The sequence below is a fragment of the Petromyzon marinus genome, chromosome 66, assembly GCF_048934315.1.
Source record: "Petromyzon marinus isolate PM22_M1 ecotype Great Lakes invasive population chromosome 66, UKy_Petmar_22M1.pri1.0, whole genome shotgun sequence".
Lineage (NCBI taxonomy): Eukaryota > Metazoa > Chordata > Hyperoartia > Petromyzontiformes > Petromyzontidae > Petromyzon > Petromyzon marinus.
This window is the reverse complement of record NC_133732.1, coordinates 9430200-9452994: the sequence shown is the minus strand read 5'-3', so window position 1 is coordinate 9452994 and position 22795 is coordinate 9430200. Positions and strand designations below refer to the sequence as shown.

At 53.9% G+C, this 22795-nt stretch overlaps 1 protein-coding gene across 1 annotated transcript in view; it reads left to right on the top strand.

Moving 5' to 3' along the window:
• LOC116956666 (uncharacterized) overlaps positions 1 to 22795 on the top strand; it is a 58388-nt gene that overhangs the window by 26742 nt on the left and 8851 nt on the right. The window contains exon 2 of the mRNA XM_032978440.2: positions 20755 to 21384. Within this exon, the coding sequence (XP_032834331.2) occupies positions 20874 to 21384 (511 nt within the window). The 5' untranslated portion in view covers positions 20755 to 20873. The remainder of the gene's footprint in view (positions 1 to 20754; positions 21385 to 22795) is intronic.

Here is a 22795-nt window from a genome sequence, read left to right as displayed (position 1 = left end):
GGACTCACAGAGCCAGACTAAAGCAGCTGTAATACCTGGGGGCTCACAGAGCCACACTAAGGCAGCTGTAATACCTGGGGGCTCACAGAGCCAGACTAAGGCAGCTGTAATACCTGGGGGCTCACAGAGCCAGACTAAGGCAGCTGTAATACCTGGGGGCTCAGAGCCAGACTAAGGCATCTGTAACACCTGGGGGCTTACAGAACCAGACTAAGGCAGCTGTAATACCGGGGGGCTCACTGAGCCAGAGTAAGACAGCTGTAATACCTGGGGACTCACAGAGCCAGACTAAGGCAGCTGTAATACCTGGGGGCTCACAGAGCCAAACTAAGACAGCTGTAATACCTGGGGGCTCACAGAGCCAGACTAAGACAGCTGTAATACCCGGGGGCTCACAGTCAGACTAAGACAGCTGTAATACCTGGGGGCTCACAGAGTCGGACTAAGACAGCTGTAATACCTGGGGGATCACAGAGCCATACTAAGGCAGCTGTAACACCTGGGGGCTCACACAGCCACACTAAGACAGCTGTAATACCTGGGGGCTCACAGAGCCAGGCTTAGACAGCTGTAATACCTGGGGGTTCACAGCCTCCGACTAAGACAGCTATAATACCTGGGGGCTCACGGAGCCAGACTAAGGCAGCTGTAATACCTGGGGGCTCACAGAGCTAGGCTAAGGCAGCAGTAATACCTGGGGACTCACAGAGCCAGACTAAAGCAGCTGTAATACCTGGGGGCTCACAGAGCCACACTAAGGCAGCTGTAATACCTGGGGGCTCACAGAGCCAGACTAAGGCAGCTGTAATACCTGGGGGCTCACAGAGCCAGACTAAGGCAACTGTAATACCTGGGGGCTCAGAGCCAGACTAAGGCATCTGTAACACCTGGGGGCTTACAGAACCAGACTAAGGCAGCTGTAATACCTGGGGGCTCACTGAGCCAGAGTAAGACAGCTGTAATACCTGGGGACTCATAGAGCCAGACTAAGGCAGCTGTAATACCTGGGGGCTCACAGAGCCAAACTAAGACAGCTGTAATACCTGGGGGCTCACACAGCCAGACTAAGGCAGCTGTAATACCTGGGGGCTCACAGAGCCAGACTAAGGCAGCTGTAATACCTGGGGGCTCACAGAGCCAGACTAAGGCAGCTGTAATACCTGGGGGCTCACACAGCCAGACTAAGACAGCTCTAATACCTGGGGGCTCACAGAGCCAGACTAAGGCAGCTGTAATACCTGGGGGCTCACAGAGCCAGACTAAGGCAGCTGTAATACCTGGGGGCTCACAGAGCCAGACTAAGACAGCTGTAATACCTGGGGGCTCACACAGCCAGACTAAGGCAGCTGTAACACCTGGGGGCTCACAGAGCCACACTAAGGCAGCTGTAATACTTGTGGGCTCACAGAGCCAGACTAAGACAGCTGTAATACCTGGGGGCTCACAGAGCCAGACTAAGTCAGCTGTAACACCTGGGGGCTCACAGAGCCAGATTAAGGCTGCTGTAACACCTGGGGGCTCACAGAGCCAGACTAAGGCAGATGTAATACCTGGGGGCTCACACAGCCAGACTAAGGCAGCTGTAATACCTGGGGGCTCACAGAGCCAGACTAAGGCAGCTGTAATACCTGGGGGCTCACAGAGACAGGCTAAGACAGCTGTAATACCTGAGGGCTCACAGAGACAGACTAAGACAGCTGTAATACCTGGGGGCTCACAGACTAAGGCAGCTGTAATACCTGGGGGCTCACAGTCAGACTAAGACAGCTGTAATACCTGTGGGCTCACAGAGCCAAACTAAGACAGCTGTAATACCTGGGGGCTCACAGAGTCAAACTAAGACGGCTGTAATACCTGGGGGCTCACAGTCAGACTAAGACAGCTGTAATTCCTGGGGGCTCACAGAGTCGGACTAAGACAGCTGTAATACCTGGGGGCTCACAGAGCCAGACTAAGGCAGCTGTAATACCTGGGGACTCAGATACAGACTGAGACAGCCGTAACACCTGGGGGCTCACAGAGCCAGACTAAGACAGCTGTAATACCTGGGGGCTCACAGAGACAGGCTAAGACAGCTGTAATACCTGGGGGCTCACAGAGCCAGTCTAAGGCAGCTGTAATACCTGGGTGCTCACAGAGCCAGGCTAAGGCAGCTGTAATTCTTGGGGGCTCACAGAGCCAGACTAATACAGCTGTAATACCTGGCGGCTCAGAGCCAGACTAAAACAGCTGTAACACCTGGGTGCTCACAGAGCCAGACTAAGGCAGCTGTAATACCTGGGGGCTCACAGAGCCAGACTAAGGCAGCTGTAATACCTGGGGCCTCACAGAGCCAGACTAAGACAGCTGTAATGTAATACCTGGGGGCTCGCAGAGCCAGACTATGGCAGCTGTAATACCTGGGGGCTCACAGAGCCAGACTAAGACAGCTGTAATACCTGGGGGCTCGCAGAGCCAGACTATGGCAGCTGTAATACCTGGGGGCTCACAGAGCCAGGCTAAGACAGCTGTAATACTTGGGGGCTCACAGGGCCAGGCTAAGACAGCTGTAATACCTGGGGGCTCACAGAGCCAGACTAAGGCAGGTGTAATACCTGGGGGCTCACAGAGCCAGACTAAGTCAGCTGTAATACCTGGGGGCTCACAGAGCCAGACTTAGACAGCTGTAATACCTTGGGGCTCACAGAGCCAGACTAAGACAGCTGCAGTACCCGGGGACTCACAGACTAAGACAGCTGTAACACCTGGGGGCTCACAGAGCCAGACTAAGGCAGCTGTAATACCTGGGGGCTCACAGAGCCAGACTAAGGCAGCTGTAATACCTGGGGGCTCACAGAGCCAGACTTGGACAGCTGTAATACCTGGGGGCTCACAGAGGCAGACTAAGGCAGCTGTAACACCTGGGGGCTCACAGAGCCAGGCTAAGACAGCTGTAATACCTGGGGGCTCACAGACTAAGGCAGCTGTAATACCTGGGGGCTCACAGTCAGACTAAGACAGCTGTAATACCTGCGGGCTCACAGAGCCAAACTAAGACAGCTGTAATACCTGGGGGATCACAGAGTCAAACTAAGACAGCTGTAATACCTGGGGGCTCACAGTCAAACTAAGACAGCTGTAATACCTGGGGGCTCACAGAGTCAAACTAAGACAGCTGTAATACCTGGGGGCTCACAGTCAGACTAAGACAGCTGTAATACGTGGGGGCTCACAGAGTCGGGCTAAGACAGCTGTAATACCTGGGGGCTCACGGAGCCATACTAAGGCAGCTGTAATACCTGGGGGCTCACAGAGCTAGGCTAAGGCAGCTGTAATACCTGGGGTCTCACAGAGCCAGACTAAAGCAGCTGTAATACCTGGGGGCTCACAGAGCCAGTCTAAGGCAGCTGTAATACCTGGGTGCTCACAGAGCCAGGCTAAGGCAGCTGTAATTCTTGGGGGCTCACAGAGCCAGACTAATACAGCTGTAATACCTGGCGGCTCAGAGCCAGACTAAAACAGCTGTAACACCTGGGTGCTCACAGAGCCAGACTAAGGCAGCTGTAATACCTGGGGGCTCACAGAGCCAGACTAAGGCAGCTGTAATACCTGGGGCCTCACAGAGCCAGACTAAGACAGCTGTAATACCTGGGGGCTCGCAGAGCCAGACTATGGCAGCTGTAATACCTGGGGGCTCACAGAGCCAGACTAAGACAGCTGTAATACCTGGGGGCTCGCAGAGCCAGACTATGGCAGCTGTAATACCTGGGGGCTCACAGAGCCAGGCTAAGACAGCTGTAATACTTGGGGGCTCACAGGGCCAGGCTAAGACAGCTGTAATACCTGTGGGCTCACAGAGCCAGACTAAGGCAGGTGTAATACCTGGGGGCTCACAGAGCCAGACTAAGTCAGCTGTAATACCTGGGGGCTCACAGAGCCAGACTTAGACAGCTGTAATACCTTGGGGCTCACAGAGCCAGACTAAGACAGCTGCAGTACCCGGGGACTCACAGACTAAGACAGCTGTAACACCTGGGGGCTCACAGAGCCAGACTAAGGCAGCTGTAATACCTGGGGGCTCACAGAGCCAGACTAAGGCAGCTGTAATACCTGGGGGCTCACAGAGCCAGACTTGGACAGCTGTAATACCTGGGGGCTCACAGAGGCAGACTAAGGCAGCTGTAACACCTGGGGGCTCACAGAGCCAGGCTAAGACAGCTGTAATACCTGGGGGCTCACAGACTAAGGCAGCTGTAATACCTGGGGGCTCACAGTCAGACTAAGACAGCTGTAATACCTGCGGGCTCACAGAGCCAAACTAAGACAGCTGTAATACCTGGGGGCTCACAGAGTCAAACTAAGACAGCTGTAAAAGCTGGGGGCTCACAGTCAGACTAAGACAGCTGTAATACCTGGGGGCTCACAGAGTCAAACTAAGACAGCTGTAATACCTGGGGGCTCACAGTCAGAGTAAGACAGCTGTAATACGTGGGGGCTCACAGAGTCGGACTAAGACAGCTGTAATACCTGGGGGCTCACGGAGCCATACTAAGGCAGCTGTAATACCTGGGGGCTCACAGAGCTAGGCTAAGGCAGCTGTAATACCTGGGGTCTCACAGAGCCAGACTAAAGCAGCTGTAATACCTGGGGGCTCACAGAGCCAGACGAAGGCAGCTGTAATACCTGGGGACTCAGATACAGACTGAGACAGCCGTAACACCTGGGGGCTCACAGAGCCAGGCTAAGGCAGCTGTAATTCTTGGGGGCTCACAGAGCCAGACTAATACAGCTGTAATACCTGGGGGCTCAGAGCCAGACTAAAACAGCTGTAACACCTGGGTGCTCACAGAGCCAGACTAAGGCAGCTGTAATACCTGGGGGCTCACTGAGCCAGACTAAGGCAGCTGTAATACCTGGGGGCTCACGGAGCCAGACTAAGGCAGCTGTAATACCTGGGGGCTCACAGATGCAGGGTAAGACAGCTGTAATACCTGGGGGTTCACAGACTCAGACTAAGACAGCTGTAATACCTGGGGGCTCACGGAGCCAGACTAAGGCAGCTGTAATACCTGGGGGCTCACAGAGCTAGGCTAAGGCAGCAGTAATACCTGGGGACTCACAGAGCCAGACTGAAGCAGCTGTAATACCTGGGGGCTCACAGACCCAGACTAATGCAGCTGTAATACCTGGGGGCTCACAGAGCCAGACTAAGGCAGCTGTAATACCTGGGGGCTCACAGAGCCAGACTAAGGCAGCTGTAATACCTGGGGGCTCAGAGCCAGACTAAGGCATCTGTAACACTTGGGGGCTTACAGAGCCAGACTAAGGCAGCTGTAATACCTGGGGGCTCACAGAGCCAGAGTAAGACAGCTGTAATACCTGGGGACTCACAGAGCCAGACTAAGGCAGCTGTAACACCTGGGGGCTCAGAGAGCCAGACTAAGACAGCTGTAATACCTGGGGGCTCACAGAGCCAGTCTAACACAGCTATAATACCTGGGGGCTCAGAGCCAGTCTAAGACAGCTGTAATACCTGGGGGCTCACAGAGCCAGGCTAAGATACCTGTAATACCTGGGGGCTCACAGAGCCAGACTAAGACAGCTGTAATACCTGGGGGCTCACAGAGCCACACTAAGACAGCTGTAATACCGGGCGGCTCACAGAGCAAGACTAAGGCAGCTGTAATACCTTGGGGCTCAGAGCCAAACTAAGACTGCTGTAATACCTGGGGGCTCACAGTCAGACTAAGACAGCTGTAACACCTGGGGGCTCACAGAGCCAGACTAAGGCAGCTGTAATACCTTGGGGCTCACAGAGCCAGACTAAGACAGCTGTAATACCTGGGGGCTCAGAGCCAGACTGACAGCTGTAACACCTGGGGGCTCACAGAGCCAGACTAGGGCAGCTGTAATACCTGGGGGCTCACATAGCCAGACTAAGGCAGCTGTAATACCTGGGGCCTCACAGAGCCAGACTAAGACAGCTGTAATTCTTGGGGGCTCATAGAGCCAGACTAATACAGCTGTCATACCTGGGGGCTCAGATCCAGACTAAAACAGCTGTAACACCTGGGGGCTCACAGAGCCAGACTAAGGCAGCTGTAATACCTGGGGGCTCACAGAGCCAGACTAAGACAGCTGTAATACCTGGGGGCCCAAAGAGCCACACTTAGATAGCTGTAATACCTGGGGGCTCACAGAGGCAGAATAAGACAGCTGTAATACCTGGGGGCTCACAGAGCCAGTCTAACACAGCTATAATACCTCGGGGCTCATAGAGCCAATCTAAGACAGCTGTAATACCTGGGGGCTCACAGAGCCAGACTAAGGCAGCTGTAATACCTGGGTGCTCACAGAGCCAGACTAATGCAGCTGTAATACCTGGGGGCTCACAGAGCCAGACTAAGGCAGCTGTAATACCTGGGGGCTCATAGCCAGACTAAGGCATCTGTAACACCTGGGGGCTTACAGAGCCAGACTAAGGCAGCTGTAATACCTGGGGGCTCACAGAGCCAGAGTAAGACAGCTGTAATACCTGGGAACTCACAGAGCCAGACTAAGGCAGCTGTAACACCTGGGGGCTCAGAGAGCCAGACTAAGACAGCTGTAATACCTGGGGGCTCACAGAGCCAGTCTAACACAGCTATAATACCTGGGGACTCACAGAGCCAGGCTAAGGCAGCTGTAATACCTGGGGGCTCACAGAGCCAGGCTAAGACAGCTGTAATACCCTGGGGGCTCACAGAGTCAGACTAAGGCAGCTGTAATACCTGGGGACTCACAGAGCCAGACTAAGGCAGCTGTAATACCTTGTGGCTCACAGAGCCAGACTAAGACAGCTGTAATACCTGCGGGCTCACAGAGCCAGACTTAGACAGCTGTAATACCTTGGGGCTCACAGAGCCAGACTAAGGCAGCTGTAATACCTGGGGGCTCACAGAGCCAGACTAAGGCTGCTGTAATACCTGGGGGCTCACGGAGCCAGACTAAGGCAGCTGTAATACCTGGGGGCTCACAGATCCAGGCTAAGACAGCTGTAATACCTGGGGGTTCACAGACTCAGACTAAGACAGCTGTAATACCTGGGGGCTCACGGAGCCAGACTAAGGCAGCTGTAATACCTGGGGGCTCACAGAGCTAGGCTAAGGCAGCAGTAATACCTGGGGACTCACAGTGCCAGACTAAAGCAGCTGTAATACCTGGGGGCTCACAGAGCCAGACTAAGGCAGCTGTAATACCTGGGGGCTCACAGAGCCAGACTAAGGCAGCTGTAATACCTGGGGGCTCACAGAGCCAGACTAAGGCAGCTGTAATACCTGGGGGCTCAGAGCCAGACTAAGGCATCTGTAACACTTGGGGGCTTACAGAGCCAGACTAAGGCAGCTGTAATACCTGGGGGCTCAAAGAGCCAGAGTAAGACAGCTGTAATACCTGGGGACTCACAGAGCCAGACTAAGGCAGCTGTAACACCTGGGGGCTCAGAGAGCCAGACTAAGACAGCTGTAATACCTGGGGGCTCACAGAGCCAATCTAACACAGCTATAATACCTGGGGGCTCAGAGCTAGTCTAAGACAGCTGTAATACCTGGGGGCTCACAGAGCCAGGCTAAGACAGATGTAATACCTGGGGGCTCACAGAGCCAGACTTAGACAGCTGTAATACCTGGGGGCTCACAGAGCCACACTAAGACAGCTGTAATACCGGGCGGCTCACAGAGCAAGACTAAGGCAGCTGTAATACCTTGGGGCTCAGAGCCAGACTAAGACAGCTGTAATACCTGGGGGCTCACAGTCAGACTAAGACAGCTGTAACACCTGGGGGCTCACAGAGCCAGACTAAGCCAGCTGTAATACCTTGGGGCTCACAGAGCCAGACTAAGACAGCTGTAATACCTGGGGGCTCAGAGCCAGACTAAGACAGCTGTAACACCTGGGGGCTCACAGAGCCAGACTAGGGCAGCTGTAATACCTTGGGGCTCACATAGCCAGACTAAGGCAGCTGTAACACCTGGGGGCTCACAGAGCCAGACTAAGGCAGCTGTAATACCTGGGGGCTCACAGAGCCAGACTAAGGCAGCTGTAATACCTAGGGGCTCACAGAGCCAGACTAAGGCAGGTGTAATACCTGGGGGCTCACCGAGCCAGACTAAGTCAGCTGTAATACCTGGGGGCGCACAGAGCCAGACTTGGACAGCTGTAATTCCTGGGGGCTCACAGAGCCAGACTTAGACAGCTGCAGTACCTGGGGACTCACAGACTAAGACAGCTGTAACACCTGGGGGCTCACAGAGCCAGACTAAGGCAGCTGTAATACCTGGGGGCTCACAGAGCCCGACTAAGGCAGCTGTAATACCTGGGGGCTCACAGAGCCAGTCTAAGGCAGCTGTAATACATGGGTGCTCACAGAGCCAGGCTAAGGCAGCTGTAATTCTTGGGGGCTCACAGAGCCAGACTAATACAGCTGTAATACCTGGGGGCTCAGATCCAGACTAAAACAGCTGTAACACCTGGGGGCTCACAGAGCCAGACTAAGGCAGCTGTAATACCTGGGGGCTCACAGAGCCAGACTAAGACAGCTGTAATATCTGGGGGCCCAAAGAGCCACACTAAGACAGCTGTAATACCTGGGGGCTCACAGAGCCAGTCTAACACAGCTATAATACCTGGGGGCTCATAGAGCCAGTCTAAGACAGCTGTAATACCTGGGGGCTCACAGAGCCAGACTAAGACGGCTGTAACACCTGGGGGCTCACAGAGCCAGACTAAGGCAGCTGTAATACCTGGGGGCTCACAGAGCCAGACTAAGGCAGCTGTAATACCTGCGGGCTCACAGAGCCAGACTAGGACAGCTGTAATACCTGGGGGCTCACAGAGCCAGACTAATGCAGCTGTAATACCTGGGGGCTCACAGAGCCAGACTAAGGCAGCTGTAATACCTGGGGGCTCAGAGCCAGACTAAGGCATCTGTAACACCTGGGGGCTTACAGAGCCAGACTATGGCAGCTGTAATCCCTGGGGGCTCACAGAGCCCGAGTAAGACAGCTGTAATACCTGGGAACTCACAGAGCCAGACTAAGGCAGCTGTAACACCTGGGAGCTCAGAGAGCCAGACTAAGACAGCTGTAATACCTGGGGGCTCACAGAGCCAGTGTAACACAGCTATAATACCTGGGGACTCACAGAGCCAGGCTAAGACAGCTGTAAAACCTGGGGGCTCACATAGTCATACTAAGACAGCTGTAATACCTGGGGGCTCACAGAGCCAGGCTAAGACAGCTGTAATACCTGGGGGCTCACAGAGTCAGACTAAGACAGCTGTAATACCTGGGGACTCACAGAGCCAGACTAAGGCAGCTGTAATACCTTGTGGCTCACAGAGCCAGACTAAGACAGCTGTTATAACTGGAGGCTCACAGAGCCAGACTAAGGCAGCTGTAATACCTAGGGGCTCACACAGCCAGACTAAGACAGCTGTAATACCTGAGGGCTCAGAGCCAGACTAAGTCAGCTGTAATACCTGGGGGCGCACAGAGCCAGGCTAAGACAGCTGTAAAACCTGGGGGCTCACATAGTCATACTAAGACAGCTGTAATACCTGGGGGCTCACAGAGCCAGGCTAAGACAGCTGTAATACCTGGGGGCTCACAGAGCCCGACTAAGGCAGCTGTAATACCTGGGGGCTCACAGAGCCAGTCTAAGGCAGCTGTAATACATGGGTGCTCACAGAGCCAGGCTAAGGCAGCTGTAATTCTTGGGGGCTCACAGAGCCAGACTAATACAGCTGTAATACCTGGGGGCTCAGATCCAGACTAAAACAGCTGTAACACCTGGGGGCTCACAGAGCCAGACTAAGGCAGCTGTAATACCTGGGGGCTCACAGAGCCAGACTAAGACAGCTGTAATATCTGGGGGCCCAAAGAGCCACACTAAGACAGCTGTAATACCTGGGGGCTCACAGAGCCAGTCTAACACAGCTATAATACCTGGGGGCTCATAGAGCCAGTCTAAGACAGCTGTAATACCTGGGGGCTCACAGAGCCAGACTAAGACGGCTGTAACACCTGGGGGCTCACAGAGCCAGACTAAGGCAGCTGTAATACCTGGGGGCTCACAGAGCCAGACTAAGGCAGCTGTAATACCTGCGGGCTCACAGAGCCAGACTAGGACAGCTGTAATACCTGGGGGCTCACAGAGCCAGACTAATGCAGCTGTAATACCTGGGGGCTCACAGAGCCAGACTAAGGCAGCTGTAATACCTGGGGGCTCAGAGCCAGACTAAGGCATCTGTAACACCTGGGGGCTTACAGAGCCAGACTAAGGCAGCTGTAATCCCTGGGGGCTCACAGAGCCCGAGTAAGACAGCTGTAATACCTGGGAACTCACAGAGCCAGACTAAGGCAGCTGTAACACCTGGGAGCTCAGAGAGCCAGACTAAGACAGCTGTAATACCTGGGGGCTCACAGAGCCAGTGTAACACAGCTATAATACCTGGGGACTCACAGAGCCAGGCTAAGACAGCTGTAAAACCTGGGGGCTCACATAGTCATACTAAGACAGCTGTAATACCTGGGGGCTCACAGAGCCAGGCTAAGACAGCTGTAATACCTGGGGGCTCACAGAGTCAGACTAAGACAGCTGTAATACCTGGGGACTCACAGAGCCAGACTAAGGCAGCTGTAATACCTTGTGGCTCACAGAGCCAGACTAAGACAGCTGTTATAACTGGAGGCTCACAGAGCCAGACTAAGGCAGCTGTAATACCTAGGGGCTCACACAGCCAGACTAAGACAGCTGTAATACCTGAGGGCTCAGAGCCAGACTAAGTCAGCTGTAATACCTGGGGGCGCACAGAGCCAGGCTAAGACAGCTGTAAAACCTGGGGGCTCACATAGTCATACTAAGACAGCTGTAATACCTGGGGGCTCACAGAGCCAGGCTAAGACAGCTGTAATACCTGGGGGCTCACAGAGTCAGACTAAGACAGCTGTAATACCTGGGGACTCACAGAGCCAGACTAAGGCAGCTGTAATACCTTGTGGCTCACAGAGCCAGACTAAGACAGCTGTTATAACTGTAGGCTCACAGAGCCAGACTAAGGCAGCTGTAATACCTAGGGGCTCACAGAGCCAGACTAAGACAGCTGTAATACCTGCGGGCTCAGAGCCAGACTAAGTCAGCTGTAATACCTGGGGGCGCACAGAGCCAGACTTGGACAGCTGTAATTCCTGGGGGCTCACAGAGCCAGACTTAGACAGCTGTAATACCTGGGGGCTCACAGAGCCAGACTAAGACAGCTGCAGTACCTGGGGACTCACAGACTAAGACAGCTGTAACACCTGGGGGCTCACAGAGCCAGACTAAGGCAGCTGTAATACCTGGGGGCTCACAGAGCCAGACTAAGGCAGCTGTAATACCTGGGGGCTCACAGATGCAGGGTAAGACAGCTGTAATACCTGGGGGTTCATAGACTCAGACTAAGACAGCTGTAATACCTGGGGGCTCACGGAGCCAGACTAAGGCAGCTGTAATACCTGGGGGCTCACAGAGCTAGGCTAAGGCAGCAGTAATACCTGGGGACTCACAGAGCCACACTGAAGCAGCTGTAATACCTGGGGGCTCACAGACCCAGACTAAGGCAGCTGTAATACCTGGGGGCTCACAGAGCCAGACTAAGGCAGCTGTAATACCTGGGGGCTCACAGAGCCAGACTAAGGAAGCTGTAATACCTGGGGGCTCAGAGCCAGACTAAGGCATCTGTAACACTTGGGGGCTTACAGAGCCAGACTAAGGCAGCTGTAATACCTGGGGGCTCACAGAGCCAGAGTAAGACAGCTGTAATACCTGGGGACTCACAGAGCCAGACTAAGGCAGCTGTAACACCTGGGGGCTCAGAGAGCCAGACTAAGACAGCTGTAATACCTGGGGGCTCACAGAGCCAGTCTAACACAGCTATAATACCTGGGGGCTCAGAGCCAGTCTAAGACAGCTGTAATACCTGGGGGCTCACAGAGCCAGGCTAAGATACCTGTAATACCTGGGGGCTCACAGAGCCAGACTAAGACAGCTGTAATACCTGGGGGCTCACAGAGCCACACTAAGACAGCTGTAATACCGGGCGGCTCACAGAGCAAGACTAAGGCAGCTGTAATACCTTGGGGCTCAGAGCCAAACTAAGACTGCTGTAATACCTGGGGGCTCACAGTCAGACTAAGACAGCTGTAACACCTGGGGGCTCACAGAGCCAGACTAAGGCAGCTGTAATACCTTGGGGCTCACAGAGCCAGACTAAGACAGCTGTAATACCTGGGGGCTCAGAGCCAGACTAAGACAGCTGTAACACCTGGGGGCTCACAGAGCCAGACTAGGGCAGCTGTAATACCTGGGGGCTCACATAGCCAGACTAAGGCAGCTGTAATACCTGGGGCCTCACAGAGCCAGACTAAGACAGCTGTAATTCTTGGGGGCTCATAGAGCCAGACTAATACAGCTGTCATACCTGGGGGCTCAGATCCAGACTAAAACAGCTGTAACACCTGGGGGCTCACAGAGCCAGACTAAGGCAGCTGTAATACCTGGGGGCTCACAGAGCCAGACTAAGACAGCTGTAATACCTGGGGGCCCAAAGAGCCACACTAAGATAGCTGTAATACCTGGGGGCTCACAGAGGCAGAATAAGACAGCTGTAATACCTGGGGGCTCACAGAGCCAGTCTAACACAGCTATAATACCTCGGGGCTCATAGAGCCAATCTAAGACAGCTGTAATACCTGGGGGCTCACAGAGCCAGACTAAGGCAGCTGTAATACCTGGGGGCTCACAGAGCCAGACTAATGCAGCTGTAATACCTGGGGGCTCACAGAGCCAGACTAAGGCAGCTGTAATACCTGGGGGCTCATAGCCAGACTAAGGCATCTGTAACACCTGGGGGCTTACAGAGCCAGACTAAGGCAGCTGTAATACCTGGGGGCTCACAGAGCCAGAGTAAGACAGCTGTAATACCTGGGAACTCACAGAGCCAGACTAAGGCAGCTGTAACACCTGGGGGCTCAGAGAGCCAGACTAAGACAGCTGTAATACCTGGCGGCTCACAGAGCCAGTCTAACACAGCTATAATACCTGGGGACTCACAGAGCCAGGCTAAGGCAGCTGTAATACCTGGGGGCTCACAGAGCCAGGCTAAGACAGCTGTAATACCCTGGGGGCTCACAGAGTCAGACTAAGGCAGCTGTAATACCTGGGGACTCACAGAGCCAGACTAAGGCAGCTGTAATACCTTGTGGCTCACAGAGCCAGACTAAGACAGCTGTAATACCTGCGGGCTCACAGAGCCAGACTTAGACAGCTGTAATACCTTGGGGCTCACAGAGCCAGACTAAGGCAGCTGTAATACCTGGGGGCTCACAGAGCCAGACTAAGGCTGCTGTAATACCTGGGGGCTCACGGAGCCAGACTAAGGCAGCTGTAATACCTGGGGGCTCACAGATCCAGGCTAAGACAGCTGTAATACCTGGGGGTTCACAGACTCAGACTAAGACAGCTGTAATACCTGGGGGCTCACGGAGCCAGACTAAGGCAGCTGTAATACCTGGGGGCTCACAGAGCTAGGCTAAGGCAGCAGTAATACCTGGGGACTCACAGTGCCAGACTAAAGCAGCTGTAATACCTGGGGGCTCACAGAGCCAGACTAATGCAGCTGTAATACCTGGGGGCTCACAGAGCCAGACTAAGGCAGCTGTAATACCTGGGGGCTCACAGAGCCAGACTAAGGCAGCTGTAATACCTGGGGGCTCAGAGCCAGACTAAGGCATCTGTAACACTAGGGGGCTTACAGAGCCAGACTAAGGCAGCTGTAATACCTGGGGGCTCAAAGAGCCAGAGTAAGACAGCTGTAATACCTGGGGACTCACAGAGCCAGACTAAGGCAGCTGTAACACCTGGGGGCTCAGAGAGCCAGACTAAGACAGCTGTAATACCTGGGGGCTCACAGAGCCAGTCTAACACAGCTATAATACCTGGGGGCTCAGAGCTAGTCTAAGACAGCTGTAATACCTGGGGGCTCACAGAGCCAGGCTAAGACAGCTGTAATACCTGGGGGCTCACAGAGCCAGACTTAGACAGCTGTAATACCTGGGGGCTCACAGAGCCACACTAAGACAGCTGTAATACCGGGCGGCTCACAGAGCAAGACTAAGGCAGCTGTAATACCTTGGGGCTCAGAGCCAGACTAAGACAGCTGTAATACCTGGGGGCTCACAGTCAGACTAAGACAGCTGTAACACCTGGGGGCTCACAGAGCCAGACTAAGCCAGCTGTAATACCTTGGGGCTCACAGAGCCAGACTAAGACAGCTGTAATACCTGGGGGCTCAGAGCCAGACTAAGACAGCTGTAACACCTGGGGGCTCACAGAGCCAGACTAGGGCAGCTGTAATACCTTGGGGCTCACATAGCCAGACTAAGGCAGCTGTAACACCTGGGGGCTCACAGAGCCAGACTAAGGCAGCTGTAATACCTGGGGGCTCACAGAGCCAGACTAAGGCAGCTGTAATACCTAGGGGCTCACAGAGCCAGACTAAGGCAGGTGTAATACCTGGGGGCTCACCGAGCCAGACTAAGTCAGCTGTAATACCTGGGGGCGCACAGAGCCAGACTTGGACAGCTGTAATTCCTGGGGGCTCACAGAGCCAGACTTAGACAGCTGCAGTACCTGGGGACTCACAGACTAAGACAGCTGTAACACCTGGGGGCTCACAGAGCCAGACTAAGGCAGCTGTAATACCTGGGGGCTCACGGAGCCAGACTAAGGCAGCTGTAATACCTGGGGGCTCACAGAGCTAGGCTAAGGCAGCTGTAATACCTGGGGGCTCACAGAGCCCGACTAAGGCAGCTGTAATACCTGGTGGCTCACAGAGCCAGACTAAGGCAGCTGTAATACCTGGGGGCTCACAGAGCTAGGCTAAGGCAGCTGTAATACCTGGGGGCTCACAGAGCCCGACTAAGGCAGCTGTAATACCTGGGGGCTCACAGAGCCAGTCTAAGGCAGCTGTAATACATGGGTGCTCACAGAGCCAGGCTAAGGCAGCTGTAATTCTTGGGGGCTCACAGAGCCAGACTAATACAGCTGTAATACCTGGGGGCTCAGATCCAGACTAAAACAGCTGTAACACCTGGGGGCTCACAGAGCCAGACTAAGGCAGCTGTAATACCTGGGGGCTCACAGAGCCAGACTAAGACAGCTGTAATACCTGGGGGCCCAAAGAGCCACACTAAGACAGCTGTAATACCTGGGGGCTCACAGAGCCAGTCTAACACAGCTATAATACCTGGGGGCTCATAGAGCCAGTCTAAGACAGCTGTAATACCTGGGGGCTCACAGAGCCAGACTAAGACGGCTGTAACACCTGGGGGCTCACAGAGCCAGACTAAGGCAGCTGTAATACCTGGGGGCTCACAGAGCCAGACTAAGGCAGCTGTAATACCTGCGGGCTCACAGAGCCAGACTAGGACAGCTGTAATACCTGGGGGCTCACAGAGCCAGACTAATGCAGCTGTAATACCTGGGGGCTCACAGAGCCAGACTAAGGCAGCTGTAATACCTGGGGGCTCAGAGCCAGACTAAGGCATCTGTAACACCTGGGGGCTTACAGAGCCAGACTAAGGCAGCTGTAATCCCTGGGGGCTCACAGAGCCAGAGTAAGACAGCTGTAATACCTGGGAACTCACAGAGCCAGACTAAGGCAGCTGTAACACCTGGGGGCTCAGAGAGCCAGACTAAGAGAGCTGTAATACCTGGGGGCTCACAGAGCCAGTGTAACACAGCTATAATACCTGGGGACTCACAGAGCCAGGCTAAGACAGCTGTAAAACCTGGGGGCTCACATAGTCATACTAAGACAGCTGTAATACCTGGGGGCTCACAGAGCCAGGCTAAGACAGCTGTAATACCTGGGGGCTCACAGAGCCAGACTAAGACAGCTGTAATACCTGCGGGCTCAGAGCCAGACTAAGTCAGCTGTAATACCTGGGGGCGCACAGAGTCAGACTTGGACAGCTGTAATTCCTGGGGGCTCACAGAGCCAGACTTAGACAGCTGTAATACCTGGGGGCTCACAGAGCCAGACTAAGACAGCTGCAGTACCTGGGGACTCACAGACTAAGACAGCTGTAACACCTGGGGGCTCACAGAGCCAGACTAAGGCAGCTGTAATACCTGGGGGCTCACAGAGCCAGACTAAGGCAGCTGTAATACCTGGGGGCTCACAGAGCCAGACTTGGACAGCTGTAATACCTGGGGGCTCACAGAGCCAGACTAAGGCAGCTGTAACACCTGGGGGCTCACAGAGCCAGGCTAAGACAGCTGTAATACCTGGGGCCTCACAGAGCCAGTCTAAGACAGCTGTAATACCTAGGGGCTCACAGAGCCAGGCTAAGACAGCTGTAATACCTGGGGGCTCACGGAGCCAGACCAAGGCAGCTGTAATACCTGGGGGCTCACAGAGCCAGGCTAATACAGCTGTAATACCTGGGGGCTCACAGAGTCAGACTAAGACAGCTGTAATACCTGGGGGCTCACGGAGCCAGACTAAGGCAGCTGTAATACCTTTGGGTCTCACAGAGCTAGGCTAAGGCAGCTGTAATACCTGGGGGCTCACAGAGCCAGACTAAGGCAGCTGTAATACCTGGGGGCTCACAGAGCCAGTCTAAGGCAGCTGTAATACCTGGGTGCTCACAGAGCCAGGCTAAGGCAGCTGTAATTCTTGGGGGCTCACAGAGCCAGACTAATACAGCTGTAATACCTGGGGGCTCAGATACAGACTAAAACAGCTGTAACACCTGGGGGCTCACAGAGCCAGACTAAGGCAGCTGTAATACCTGGGGGCTCACAGAGCCAGTCTAAGGCAGCTGTACTACCTGGGGGCTCACGGAGCCAGACTGAGGCAGCTGTAATACCTGGGGGCTCACAGAGCCAGGCTAAGACAGCTGTAATACCTGGGGGTTCACAGACTCAGACTAAGACAGCTGTAATACCTGGGGGCTCACGGAGCCAGACTAAGACAGCTGTAACACCTGGGGGCTCACAGAGCCAGACTAAGGCAGCTGTAACACCTGGGGGCTCACAGAGCCAGACTAAGGCAGCTGTAATACCTGGGGGCTCACAGAGCCAGACTAAGGCAGCTGTAATACCTGGGGGCTCACAGAGCCAGACTTGGACAGCTGTAATACCTGGGGGCTCACAGAGCCAGACTAAGGCAGCTGTAACACCTGGGGGCTCACAGAGCCAGGCTAAGACAGCTGTAATACCTGGGGCCTCACAGAGCCAGTCTAAGACAGCTGTAATACCTAGGGGCTCACAGAGCCAGGCTAAGACAGCTGTAATACCTGGGGGCTCACGGAGCCAGACCAAGGCAGCTGTAATACCTAGGGGCTCACAGAGCCAGGCTAATACAGCTGTAATACCTGGGGGCTCACAGAGTCAGACTAAGACAGCTGTAATACCTGGGGGCTCACGGAGCCAGACTAAGGCAGCTGTAATACCTTTGGGGCTCACAGAGCTAGGCTAAGGCAGCTGTAATACCTGGGGGCTCACAGAGCCAGACTAAGGCAGCTGTAATACCTGGGGGCTCACAGAGCCAGTCTAAGGCAGCTGTAATACCTGGGTGCTCACAGAGCCAGGCTAAGGCAGCTGTAATTCTTGGGGGCTCACAGAGCCAGACTAATACAGCTGTAATACCTGGGGGCTCAGATACAGACTAAAACAGCTGTAACACCTGGGGGCTCACAGAGCCAGACTAAGGCAGCTGTAATACCTGGGGGCTCACAGAGCCAGTCTAAGGCAGCTGTACTACCTGGGGGCTCACGGAGCCAGACTGAGGCAGCTGTAATACCTGGGGGCTCACAGAGCCAGGCTAAGACAGCTGTAATACCTGGGGGTTCACAGACTCAGACTAAGACAGCTGTAATACCTGGGGGCTCACGGAGCCAGACTAAGACAGCTGTAACACCTGGGGGCTCACAGAGCCAGACTAAGGCAGCTGTAATACCTGGGGATTCACAGAGGCAGACTAAAGCAACTGTAATACCTGGGGCTCACAGAGTCCGACTAAGGCAGCTGTAACACCTGGGGGCTCACAGAGCCAGACTAAGGCAGGTGTAACACCTGGGGCTCAAAGAGCCACACTAAGACAGCTGTAATACCTGGGGGCTCACAGAGCCAGACTAAAACAGCTGTAATACCTGGGGGCTCAAAGAGCCACACTAAGACAGCTGTCATACCTGGGGGCTCACAGAGCAAGACTAAGACAGCTGTAATACCTGGGGGCTCACAGAGCCAGAATAAGACAGCTGTAATACCTGGGGGCTCACAGAGCCAGTCTAACACAGCTATAATACCTGGGGGCTCACAGAGCCAGACTAAGACAGCTGTAACACCTGGGGGCTTACAGAGCCAGAGTAAGACAGCTGTAATATCTGGGAGCTCACAGAGCCAGACTAAAACAGCTGTAATACCTGGGGACTCACAGAGCCAGACTAAGACAGCTGTGATACCTGGGGGCTCACAGAGCCACACTAAGACAGCTGTAATATCTGGGAGCTCACAGAGCCAGACTAAGGCAGCTGTAATTCCTGGGGGCTCACAGAGCCAGACTAAGGCAGCTGTAATACTTTGTGGCTCACAGAGCCAGACTAAGGCAGCTGTAATACCTGGGGGCTCACAGAGCCAGACTAAGGCAGGTGTAATACCTGCTGGCTCACAGAGCCAGACTGAGGCAGCTGTAATACCTGGGGGCTCACAGAGCCAGACTCAGACAGCTGTAATACCTGGGGGCTCACAGAGCCAGACTCGGACAGCTGTAATACCTGGGGGCTTACACAGCCAGACAAAGACAGCTGTGATACCTGGGGGCTCACATAGCCAGACTAAGACAGCTGTAATACTCGTGGGCTCATAGAGCCACCCGTGGTTGCAAGATTTTAACTCCCTTGCCTGGTATGCAGGAGGTTGTGGGTTTTAATCCCGACCCTGACGCTGTATATTTGGATTTTGCGCCTCCCCCCCCCCCCATGATTGCATGGATTTTCCTCCCTAACCCCTAACCCTAACGATGATTTGGCCTCTTTGTTGAGCGATCATTTGTGATGTCCAGGGTCGTTTGTGATTAAGAGATACGTAGCAACTCGGTGGGGGCCTTACCTGCTAAAATAAAGAACTAAATAAATTGTTGAGTTTTCATTTGAGCTTCCTACAAAGTCCCATCACAAGGAGAGAAACACAGACAGACACAATAATTGTGCGTCCTGAAACTCAATTTCCCTAATGCGAGGATGACCGCCGTTCACGTGGTGGTTATGTTCCTTGACGAGATCGAGAAACTACATCATTAGACCTCCTTTGCCAGTACCAAAAAGGCGTCATCTGGTCGAGCACCAATTGGGTCGAGGCTCAAAAGAAAGCCGTCCCTTGGTGTGGACCAATCAGTTTCAAGGACAATGCATCATATTTTCAAAGTATGTTTTTGTGTTTGCATTTTGACTGCAGGTGTCGTGGTTAATGCAGTGACATGAATCCTTGTAAAAAGGTTTCGGTTTTTTTGGCCAGAAAAAAGGGGGAAAACCCTATTATTACATTTTGGTACTGGCAAGGGAGGTCTAATGATGTAGATGCTCATCCCGAGCCCTCATTACTTTGATAGTGGCATTGTCTTTGAGCTGTGTGACGCCTTTTGGCGTCATCTGGTCGAGCACCAATTGGGTCGAGGCTCAAAAGAAAGCCGTCCCTTGGTGTGGACCAATCAGTTTCAAGGACAATGCATCATCATATTATCATAGTATGTTTTTTGTTTGCATTTTGACTGCAGGTATGTTGGTTAATGCAGTGCCATGAATCCTCGTTAAAAGGTTTAAGTTTTGTTGCCAGAAAAAAGGGGAAAAACTTTATTATTAGAGATCGAGAAACTTACCGAGGTGGGGTTGTGGGGATGGGGGGGGCGTTTGAACCATTCGGGGACCTTCTGTTGAAATTCCGTCGCCTACCTCAGACTTCCGCTCGGTGTGTGCGGCACCGATGATAACGCAAAGCTGTTATAAGCACCCTTGGCACAAAATAGCAGAGCTTGTCACATCCGTTGGACAGTGGGCACAGGAGGGGATGGGAACATGTCGGCATGAGGTGAGGAGGCAAAGGAAAGTGATTTATATTCTTAGTTCTTTCGGTAAAGTCACGTTGAAGGGAAACAACAAAATAATAAAATATATATAAAACAATAAAAATTCTCACGACGTTTCGACCATAGCACAAACGGTCGTCTTCAGGTGTGACGACCGTTTGTGTTATGGTCGAAACGTCGTGAGAATTTGTATTGTTTTATATATATTTTATTATTTTGTTGTTTCCCTTCAACGTGACTTTACCGAAATAACTAAGAATATGAATTACTGCAGTCACGAAAGCTTTAAATCAGAAAGTGATTTAGTTGAGAGAGAAGGGGCGAGGGAAGGTTGGAGGGGAGGGGCAGAGAGCGTGGAGGGGGGGGGAAGTGGAAGGGGGACGAGATGGCGGCCGAGACTGGGAGCTGCACGTGGCAAGAGAGAGAGAGAGACATTCTCCGTGCGTTAGCCCTCTGTGTTTCCTCCTTAGAATAATAAGATTGTATTGTAGAGCATCGTTCATGCAAAACTGCATCTCGCAAACCCCGCGTGGATAACCGTCGTTCCTTTCCACCTCTCCCCCCCTGCCCCCCCCGGTATCTGCACTCCCGACGCTTCTTGCTGCTCGCAGTGATCAGCGTCGGACTTGGGGACGCCTCAGCCGAGGGGGCGGGTGGCCGACAGCGCGCCGTTGCCGTCGCAGCTTCACCCGGCGATCGCAACCCGACGGACCCAACCCCGAAACGAGATATGGCCGACGTTGCCGAGCAGGAGCAGCTCGTGCTGCAGGAGCATCATCGGGAGCAGCCGCAGGAGCAGCAGCAGCAGGAGCAGCAGCAGGAGCAGCAGCAGCAGCCGCCGCAGCAGCAGCAGCAGCAGCAGGCCGACCTCACGCCCGCGTCCTTCCGGCCCGGATCGTGGTCGGAGACCGAGACCAACGCTCTGCTGGACGCGTGGGCCGACCGCGACATCCAGGACTCGCTGGCCCTCGCCCCGCACGAGCAGGCGTGCGTGTACGAGCGCGTGCGCGACCGCCTCGTCGCGGCGCTGCCCGGCTCCCAGCGCTCGGCGCAGGACTGTCGCCTGCGCATCCGGAAGCTCAAGATGGTGTACGCCAAGTCGCGCAAGGCGGTGGCACAGGCGCAGGAGCAGGGCACGGTGCGCCTCTCGCGCTCGCCCTACTACGAGAAGCTGGACAAGGTGCTGGGGCACATGCCCATGGCGGCCGGGGTGGTTCGCGGCGGCCGAGGAGGGAAAGGAGGTTGGTGGCGCCCTCGGGTTTCGCAGACGCACGCACGCGGTGGTGTGGGTGGGAGAGGGGAGGGAGAGGGGAGGGAGGGGGGAGGGAGAGAGAGAGGGGAGGGAGGGAGAGAGAGAGAGAGAGAGGGGAGGAAGGGAGGGAGACGGGAGGGGAGGGAGACGGGAGGGAGATGGGAGGGAGATGGGAGGGAGAGGAGAGGGAGAGAAGAGGGAGAGGAGAGGGAGAGAGAGAGAGAGGAGAGGGTAGTGAGAGGGGAGGGGAGGGGGAGGGGAGAGGGAAGGGGGAGAGAGAGGGGAGGGAGAGGGGAGGGGAGGGGGAGGGGAGGGGAGGGGGAGAGGGGAGAGGGGAGAGAGAGGGGAGGGAGAGAGAGGGGAGGGAGAGAGAGAGAGCAGGCGCTGGCTTGTTGCGTTTTGTTCCGTTGTTAATTGCGACGCCGCACCACTGCCAATGCGGCAGCGGCACCGGCAGCGTCACCGAATAATTTGTTGGAATTGATAATAATTGGTGATGGACCCGGTGCTTGTGACGCAGTCTGCATGCCGAGTGTTCTCCACGTACTCCCGTTACCTTCCACTCGAAGCGAATGAATTGGCCAAGTCTAATTTTAAACTACAAACTATTTCTAGATTCGAAGCTTTCGTGACTGCAGGGATTCATACTCTTTGGGGTTTTTTTTCAGTAAAGTCACGTAGGTAAAATAATCAATAAAATAAATGGAAAAAAAAACCTAAATAAAATCACGACGTTTCGGAGGCAACACAAGCTTCCGTCTTCAGGTGGAAACCGTCACAGCAAAATTGCTGTATCAAGTGAAGAGAGCTCTAAGATACCCGAGATTATATACAGGTTAAGGGGGGGGAGGAGCCAAGAAGGGCCGTGGGGGGTGGGGCTAAGTTAAGCTGCCTTTTGTTATGCTGCAGGGGGTTAGGGGGGTGAGATGGCCGTGTGCAGGTTGAAGAGCATTACATACATGAACCAGAGGCAGGTGGCAGTATTTAAGCTGACAAACTGGTTGCCTTGCGGTAGATTTCTGGTGAAAAAAACAAATAGTTTGTATACTCTTTGGGTTTTTGTTTTACCTACGTGACTTTACCGAACGACAAACAAAACCCCAAAGAGCATACAAACTGTAATAATAGGGTTTTTCCCTTTTTCTGACGCCTTTTGGCGTCATCTGGTCGAGCACCAATTGGGTCGAGGCTCAAAAGAAAGCCGTCCCTTGGTGTGGACCAATCAGTTTCAAGGACAATGCATCATCATATTATCATAGTGTGTTTTTTGTTTGCATTTTGACTGCAGGTGTTGTGGTTAATGCAGTGACATGAATCCTCGTAAAAAAGGTTTCAGTTTTGTTGCCAGAAAAAAGGGAAAAAACCCTATGATTAAATTTTGGTACTGGCAAAGGAGGTCT